The sequence below is a fragment of the Triticum aestivum genome, chromosome 1D (genome assembly GCF_018294505.1).
Source record: "Triticum aestivum cultivar Chinese Spring chromosome 1D, IWGSC CS RefSeq v2.1, whole genome shotgun sequence".
NCBI lineage: Eukaryota > Viridiplantae > Streptophyta > Magnoliopsida > Poales > Poaceae > Triticum > Triticum aestivum.
The window spans coordinates 12,146,919-12,155,875 of NC_057796.1; the positions used below are offsets into that span (position 1 = coordinate 12,146,919).

Consider the following 8,957-nt stretch of genomic DNA (forward strand, 5'->3'; position numbering starts at 1 on the left):
CCATGTCAGGTGCACCTATCAGAATCGGAACAAACCAATTACCAAATCCACCTATCATCGCCGGCATAACCATAAAAAGATCATTAAAAAGCATATGTGCAAATTCTAAGACACTAATATACTTATGCTCCAACTCAAATACTCAATCAATGAGACACCCAAGAAATACATCGACTGTAATAAATAAATGAGCATTGTTTCTAGACAGCACCAACAATATCCCTCTACCTCCCCTTCAATTTTTAGATTCTGAATTAAGTTCTTGGTCTGGAATTAGAAGCCATATATTCAAAAATCCTCAGCAATGAATCAAGCTGAATAATATGCACCTTTAACTTGACGTCCGTTCCTCCATCATTACGCTTGTTACTCAGTAAGATTTTATTATCTCCATTAAGGTGGATGCAACAAACTGTCTGGCACAAAGGTCTCTAAATTAGAATGCTGGAATAAATCCATGCATGAAACTATTGTCTTAAGACATTGGCACCGAATAAACACCAGAACTTAATCAAGCTGCACACGAAGGCCTCAAGTAGGAAGGAACAAAAGATAAAGAAGTTTAACCGCACTAACACATAAAAGAAAAGATAATTATGAGGTGAAAAGAACTGAAAATCTAAGTAAATTGTACTGACAGAACCATTGGCATGCATCTTCCAGTTTGTACCACTCATGACCCCATGTCGGGAAACTCCTCCCTCTCTCCTGCGAACCAGACAAAAATCAGTAAAGAAAAAAAGTTTGACCTTCATTACATTAAGTACTAATTTGACTTTAATTGTAAATCTTAGCAAAAAAGGAACTAACCTGGTTGGTTTTTCCTGTTTTTTTCGTTATCGTTTTCGATAGTAGAACCCGATCCGTTTTTGGATTGAATGGACAAAAGGCACTAACCACACCCTTGTTGAACTTGAGAAATTGTACAATTGGACAAAAGCAGATTATAGATTCATATATAAGAGAAAAGGAAGACTCAGTCTAGTTGGAGCTATATGCATTAATGCATGGATGTCATCCACAGAATCTTTGCACCTTTTAATTTAGAGTATTTTTTCTTTAAGATGTCAACCATAAAGTAGACATGAACTATATACACACTCGATATTCATTGCATGAATTAGAAGTAGAAGCGCTACTTCAGGGCAAAAAAAAAGATATAGTACAACCGGTTCTTCTATCTATATCTAACCATGCATCATTAAGCTAAAAGTTTGGTCCATATCGGTCTCATCAGATGACTCATGAGATTGCCATTTGAGGATATGTGGTCTGCTGGGAACACCGGCGGCAGCGGTGAAGCGCACGGTAATAGAATAGTCCTGTGTGACATATGTTTTCTTGCATTGTCCTGTGTAACAGGTTGATATTTCTCTAGGAATGGTAGTAGAAAGATTGTGTGGTGCTGATATTGAACTTATAATAAAATTGAGTTCTAGAAACAATTCCCTACATTGTCTCATTAGTAATCACACCAAGAATACTTATCCTCCTATAGATCTAACTTGACTCTGTGTTTTGGTGTGCAGAAATTGGTTACCGGTAGGAAATAATATAACTAATCGGTATCTTGAGTTGCAAAGAGATCACTCAGAACGGTGCCTGATATTATGCCATAAAGAACTCACATTTTTTATTGTCCCTCAGGATATGTACGCACCTTCCTCTGCTGGATGGATGCACAATTCTGAATTAAGAACAAATGACATGTTAATTAGCTATCGTACAAATGCTTTTCCGAGGGAAGTCGATTATGCATTAAAAAAGCACTCTATGATGCTGTATAAATAAAGTCATGGACGGGAAAGCAATTTTTGACCCCGTGATTTCTCTGTACATTAGGCAATGCCATGAAGTAATTTTTTTACAAAGAGGGGAGCCCATCAATTTCCCTACTGGATTTTCTGGTGTCCCGTTTTATAATAAGTTCTTTGCTGGAAAAAACATACAAATAATTAGTTACTCTATTTGTCCCGACGTCGTGGACTATGTCTATAGTTTAATTTAATTTCTAAATGGAACCGAACGGCGATTTCTATTTTCTGCAGATAAAACATGGTGGCTTTAGACCAACATAAATATGTATACCTTCATTTAGGTTTCAGTTCAAAGGTCTCAATGCTCCAATTTCTCATTTTGAAACCTGAAACTGAAAGGAATTTAACAAATCAACATAGCCTTGTGGAACCTTGATCTTAGTTGCATTAAGCCAATCAGAGTAAGAATGTAGCTTTGTATCCTAGCTGTGTCCATCTTCTCTAAAAGTAATAATAAAGGCTACCATGTTCATTCAAGAATAAAAAATCCCATGTCAGGATAATCTTTCAGTACAAAAGCTTGGTGCATTTCCTTTAGACACACTAAAAACCGACCACTGTTATGAACTTCAGAGATGAACACTTGATTCATAATTTGGTTTACCATAAACTATAAACCAAAAGATTTACACATTAAAGAAGCAGTGGGTAAGCATATGCTGGGTTCTAATAGGAGAGGAGTGCTTAGGAAAGAAAGAAATCGTAGCCATATTCAGATTCTTCCATGACTGTTAAATTTGAAGGAATAACTTACTGTATCAAAGACATAATTTCATACAGAAGACATATCATGTGGAAACAGAAATATATGAGTATGGCAGGTGGGAACCATAGATCACAAGAAAAAATATTAGTTTAGTTGCACTCATATCATCAAGGGCATTGAGAGGTAACCTAACCTTGGAGATTGCATTTTGCTTCACCCAGTCCTTATGACTTCTCAATCAACCTTCCACAACTCTTCTGCATGTGCCGCCTGCAAACCGAGGAGAAGACAATGTTGGGTGGCCATGTGTTCGAGTGAAGGCGGATTAGGGAGAAGCATTGATATGAAGAAAGCTCGTGAAACACAAACCTGATTGCTATTGTATCTCATGAAAATATACTTCTGATGAAAACAAATAATTGCCATCGTTGTACCTGCCTCTCAAACAAAATATGATATGTTCTAATGAAAACGAAAGAAGATGATATGCATACCCCACAGAGGAAAATCATCTTGATTGTAGAAAAAATAGGGGGGCAACGTATTCATCAAAATGATACAGTACGAATTAAGCCTATAAGATGAAGTGAGTCTGGAACTCTGGATCCACCATTACCGAGAGATCCATCCATCCCCATGACCCGAGTCATAGACCAGTACTTCTCTCCTTCCGCTCCTCTTTTGCCTGGATCCAAGCCGCCAAAAAGGGATCCTGCCAAGGCGGCGGCGGCGTTTACCTGGATGGACCCGAGTTGGGATGTCTTGCACTGTGAGTCAGGGAGTCTGTAGGAAGTGGCGGCGGCGACGGGGGCGCAACAATGCAATCCTCGTCTCCACGTCGTCACATCCACGACATCCTCAATGCATGGAGAGGCAGCCCCATCGGGCGTGTAGGAGCCGACGGCCAGGCACGGAGGCATCGTCCTCCGCGGGTGGTGTGGTGATCCGATCATGGGCGGCGGCATAGAGGGCGCTAGGCATATCCATGAGGCGCTGGCGGCGGCCGACGTGGCGACCCCGTGTCCCGATCAGGCGCCCACGGCCGAGGCCGAGGGTCCCTTCTTGTCGGCCATGGATGCCATGGCGTTCATGGCCCATGGCACACGAGCTCCATGCCCGAGCAACTGCGATGGGAGATGGCGGCGGCATGCGGGAGGGGTGCACCGTGCGAGCGGAATGGCGGCAGCGGCGTACGAGCGGAATGGCGGTGGGGCGGAGGATTCGGCGGCGGTGGTGGCAATGATCGATGGGAGTGGGCAAGGAAGGATGGGGATCGATGGAGTTTTCTCGCGGCGGCGGCGGAAACGATAGATGGGATCGATGGGAGTGGGCAACGAAGGATGGGGTCGATGGATTTTTTTTGTTGGGTGTGGGTTTTTTTGGTGGCTGCGTGGGATGGGGTGGGGTGGGGTGGGGGAGGTGACGAAAAAAAACCAGCGAAAATAAACCGCGGAGACTATTCACCAAGTCGTCCATTAGAAGTAGAGACTAGGGAGTCCATAGGTCATTAGTTGGTACGCAACTATTAATGAAAAATAATTTGGAAATCGAGCACCGAATCAATTTAGAAATCAATCCATTAATGTGAAACAATTTGTATACTAGGGGCCCAATTAATTTGTAAATCAAGCCATGAATGCAATTAACTGACCACTGGCCAGCCAGTTAATTACGTATGCAATCGCTCGTTGGAACGCAACCATTAATGCAAAAATAATTTGGAAACTGAGCGCCCAATCAATTTCGAAAATCATTCCATTAATTTCTAAACTAAGTGCCGAAAATCAATTTAGAAATCAAGCCATAAATACAATTAATTACTCAGACAACTAATTACGTATGCAATTCATTAGATTTATAAGTAGATATTTCTCGCACCAAATTAATTTGGAAAACGAGTCATCAAATGCAATTAATTAATTAAGCAGATATCTACTTAGATCCAAAATTCGGAAACCCTAAATAAAATGGGTTGCCATATCTGATGAACATTCGTCATAAGAGATGGAATTTGTGAACGTTCGTCTGGCTGTTTTAGTGTGTTTGAGGAAACTAGATGGCTTTTCGGTAAAACTGCCATGACATTTCTTTAATTTTGAGTGTAAAGAGTTATCCAATATGCACCCTAGGATCAAGATCATGTGGTAGTTTAGGCGTTCGCTGGCAGTTTCCCCATTAGTATTTTCGTATATTATTCGTCGTGATAAAAGGAAACTTTTCATGTCAAAATCGAAAATAATTTCTAGTAACCAAATAATTCCATGCATTGCGGGATTGCATAGCTTAACCAAAATAAGAAACACGGATAATATACCCTCAAAAGAATCACGGATGATATCAATTTAATAGCACCATTGCAACTTGGATATCAGTTTCTGAGCTCGGGCTCAGCTGATCCTGTTATCTATGCGCCAGTAGATGTATTTCTTCATCGTATTCTTTCAGAAATTGGATAGTCAGGAGACGCATTGATTGTCACGGCGTGCGGGGACTGTGCGTCCGGACCAGGAGTGCGACGCACGGCTCAGGCCTACATCTGAGCCTACATGAGCCGTCCCACGCCGACAGCTGCCGAAACGACAACCAGAAATCTCCGTCAATAAGTGCTTCTCCTGATGAGTACGCTGGTCAACGATCCAGTGCTAATCCTGTTCAAAACGGGGCTGCCAGCCTCCCACTCTTATACTGACGACCATGTCCTTCACCACGGTGCCACACACGCCACCTGCCACTGCAGCTCATTTACTTCCATTCAGCAATTCGAATTTTGAACATGCGTTGTGCTCACAAACAGGATCGGTACATGGATGCATGTAGACAAGTGTCTACACCCCAAGACCAAATCTAGCACACAGCAACCCTTATGCTTATACCCAGGTGAAAAAGCAACAAACACGTTCAAGAAAGCAGTTCCATTTCATAAATTAAGGAAACATCATATTACACAAGTAGAAGGTTTTTTTTTTTCATCAGCACAGTCATCATCGCTCCTCTCAAAATCGAGGACAAGCGTGGATCAAAACTCTCATAAACACACCAGAAAACACTCCGAACTAGTTCAATACAGATTACATAATTTTCAGTCCTCATTTCTCAGCAACAACCAAAAGCCTTGTGCATGTGGTCGGCTGGTGCCCTTCCATACCACAATTCTTGCATCCCTCTCTCAGGGCATGTAGTTCGTTTGTGCATTTCATGTCTGCATATACTGCAGAATCTGGTTCGTCTACTGAGCCCCTCATACGGTGCCTTTTTTCTACTATTTGTTGGTCTTCCAACTCCCCTCTGCTTATCTGGTGCTGTTAAACCGTGTGGACCATTCACACTAACAAAGTTTCCAGCACTAACGCATTTTTCAGCACCATCGCCACCCACATATGCTATCTCACCATTGCCAGGCAATGTACCAGGAGTTAAGCCAGCCATTCGGTCCTCGAAACCCAAGCCGCCCCTCTTCTTGGCAAAAGGTGCACCACTCACCAGCAGGGCGTCTAGACCTTCATATATGTGATCGTACGCTGCCGCACTCGCATCACCCATCCTCGCCACCTCCATGGCTTTCAGGTACAGCTTCGAGAGCCTACAGGTAAAGGACATGTTAACTGAGTTGTCTCTCTGATACTGAACCAGGTGTTGCGGCAGTATATGTCCCTCGCGTCCTTTGTCCACCGCTTCACTATATGCTTAGCAGGGATCTCTTCGAGATGAAGTATTTCCTTCACCTGTGTTGTTGGAAAATAAAAAAGATATGAAAAGCAATTAGTTATGCTTGTCCAAGAACATTTTCCATACTATCAGGATAAAATCTGCTGCCGAAGTTTACCCTCCGAACATGGCTGCACAACATCCCAGTGTGCTCAAACTGACCACATTCACATGTAAACTCTGATTGGTCATCATTTATGTTCACTTTATACTCAACCCTGCTCCATTTTTCTCTCTTGGCTGCATTGTTGTGGACTGTAAGATATTTCCTCATCTTCTCTATTTCGGTGACATTATAGGCAGTAGTTTCGATTAGTAGGCGCCCGAACTCTTCGAACATCGCTCTTGTGTATATCCTACTTGCATGCTGCTGTATCGCCAAATTAGTCCTCACTGCTCCACCCTGTCATACCATTGAGCATTTTCTCGGAGTTAGCAGTACTAACAAATGCCAGTACATTTACTCGATCTCGATAGAAAATGAATGCTCCATGTCTTTTAACTTAAAAAACTAAAGGAACGGATCACTTACTATCATTGTCCTCTGCTCCTCATAGCTCTCCTCTCGCTCTCGATCAAACTGCAGCCTCATGTACTGCCTCACAAAAATGCGCATTGGACTCAATGGTGGCATGTAGGTCTTCAGCATGTGATTCACACTTTCGCTGCGTTGAGTGCTCGTCATCTTGGCGCAGAAAACCCCCTTGAAGTACAGCTTCGCCCACTTTTCTCTAATCTCATACAACTGTGTCATGTATGTATGTTTCCTCAAATTGTATTTATCTAACAAAATACCCCATGCTGCCTCGAACTCATCTATGGTTAACATGTGTTTCACAACCTTGTGGAACTCATCCTGAAAATCAGATTTCTCCGTATACAACGGCCCTAACGTCTCTTTTGCTTTCTTCAGGACATGCCATTTGCACCACCTGTGCACGGTGCTTGGGTAAATCTTCTTTATGGCCAATTCCATGGCTCGGTTTTGGTCTGCAAACACAAGTCGTCAACTATACATGAAGTGTGACTTTTACCGACACAAAGGTATCGTGCTGTCCATGACTTACCTGTCAGAATAGTCCTTGGAGCAGGTCCTCCCATCATCCGCATGAACTCCGAGAACACCCATTCCAAACTCTCTTCTTCTTCATCCCTCATCAAGACACCAGCAAGAATTATACTCTGAAAATGATTGTTCACCCCAACAAAAAAAGTCCAAAAGGCATGTCGTAGAGGTTTGTCCTGTAAGTGGTGTCAAAAGTTACGACTTCTCCAAAGAACTTGTACTGCATTGTGCTGCTCCCATTTGTCCACATGAGGTTTTTCAGTTTTCACTTTGCTACTTTTTTTGCCAGAACTTTGTATGTAAAACCGGGATCACCATTAATAATGTCCGCAAACACCTCCAAAGTCTTCCGGACATCATCCTCTGCCTGCTTACGGCTTATCTCCCTGTAAATGTTCCTTACAGTCCTTTTGTAAATGGCACTTTCTCGACTGATCAGAAAAAGCTGCCAATTATGCTGTACACCTTACCAAGATTCACATTATTCTCCATCAGCTGCTATATCAAATCCTTAGTGTACACATCAATATGCTTGTGTGAGGGCCAGTGCATCTTCTCGACCATCGTCAGTAACATGGAGTGGTTGTGGCTTTCACGTACCAACTGTTATCCGAAGCGTGTAGCAACCTAATCAAGGCTGGACACTCGCACATGCACGACCTGCTATTCTCCGTCTCTGGCTTTCCCTTCAGGTTGTCCATACAGAACGCACGGTCAGAACACTTATCCAGAATCTCAAACAAAAAACTACACGAAATTCAAAACTTACCGAACAAGCATAGACGATCTCCTGCATCCATTTAGTTTTGTCTGCATACAACCGGCTCTTGCCATATCTAATACCAAAGCCAATTCCCACGAATACAGATTGTAGAAGTCGTATGCTTCGCCCAACGAATCAAAACTCAATCCTAGTTCAGGTCTTATTACACTTTTTGTTGGTCCCTCCGTGTATTTTTGAATTGACTGCTCCAAAGCACTCATTCTGGATGGACATGGACTCCGGTCTGGTGGCGCACTACCCAGTCTTAACCTGCATTTCAGACAAACGACGTTTCTTCAGTTTCGATGTAAATAGCTGTTCTCTAATTAAGACCGGCAGCAACTATGTTGTGGTTTTCACTCACTAACGTATGTTCTCTAACATTTTCTTTCAGTGATGCAAATGGGTCGCTGTGGCATACTTTTTTTTTTGTTCTTAACTGCCTATTCGCCTGTTTTTAGGTCTGAAACAGAAACCATGTTCTAAATTTTTCACCAACGCATGCTTTCAAAAGATTACGAACACATTTTCTAAATGTTACAGAACCATGGTTTCTTCTCTTCATACCTTTTTGTCCATCCAGGGGCCTGGGGATTGACTATGTAAGTAGATTGCGTGGACCTCGTCTGAGAGGTCTCGTGCCGTTGGCGAACGCCAGCACGAGCAGCATTGCTGCAGTCGCCGCCGATCTACTGACCACATTCAGAGCCAGGATTGGAATCAGCCTAGACCACGCGCTCCTGCTCCTCCATTCGCTAACAAAACCAGAGGAACCGGATTCGGCTGCTCATGGCTGTCCGTGAAATCCTCAGCAGGGGAAACCTGTCAGAATAGATGCGAGCATTAGCGTCCGTTGACAGTCATTCCACATGCAATCTACTCGCGTCCTAATTTTTTTCG

At 42.8% G+C, this 8,957-nt stretch overlaps 1 protein-coding gene across 1 annotated transcript; it reads right to left on the reverse strand.

Moving 5' to 3' along the window:
- Nucleotides 1–5,544: 5,544 nt before the first annotated feature.
- Nucleotides 5,545–8,322, reverse strand: LOC123162895 (protein FAR1-RELATED SEQUENCE 5-like). Its single transcript, XM_044580654.1, has 5 exons — nt 8,064–8,322; nt 7,296–7,980; nt 6,761–7,218; nt 6,347–6,631; nt 5,545–6,245 (listed from the first exon to the last, which is right to left on the reverse strand). The coding sequence occupies exons 2-5, from the start codon at nt 7,384–7,386 to the stop codon at nt 6,084–6,086; spliced, it is 996 nt and encodes a 331-aa protein (XP_044436589.1). The 5' UTR covers nt 7,387–7,980; nt 8,064–8,322; the 3' UTR covers nt 5,545–6,083.
- Between the last annotated feature and the right edge of the window lie 635 nt (nt 8,323–8,957).

Coding starts and splice junctions, on each gene's coding strand:
- LOC123162895 (XM_044580654.1), bottom strand. CDS start 7,386: ATGAGGGATGAAGAAGAAGAGAGTTTGGAATGGGTGTTCTCGGAGTTC. Junction 6,632..6,760: donor AGGAGCAGAGGACAATGATA/GTAAGTGATCCG, acceptor ATGGTATGACAG/GGTGGAGCAGTGAGGACTAA. Junction 6,246..6,346: donor TGTGCAGCCATGTTCGGAGG/GTAAACTTCGGC, acceptor CCAACAACACAG/GTGAAGGAAATACTTCATCT.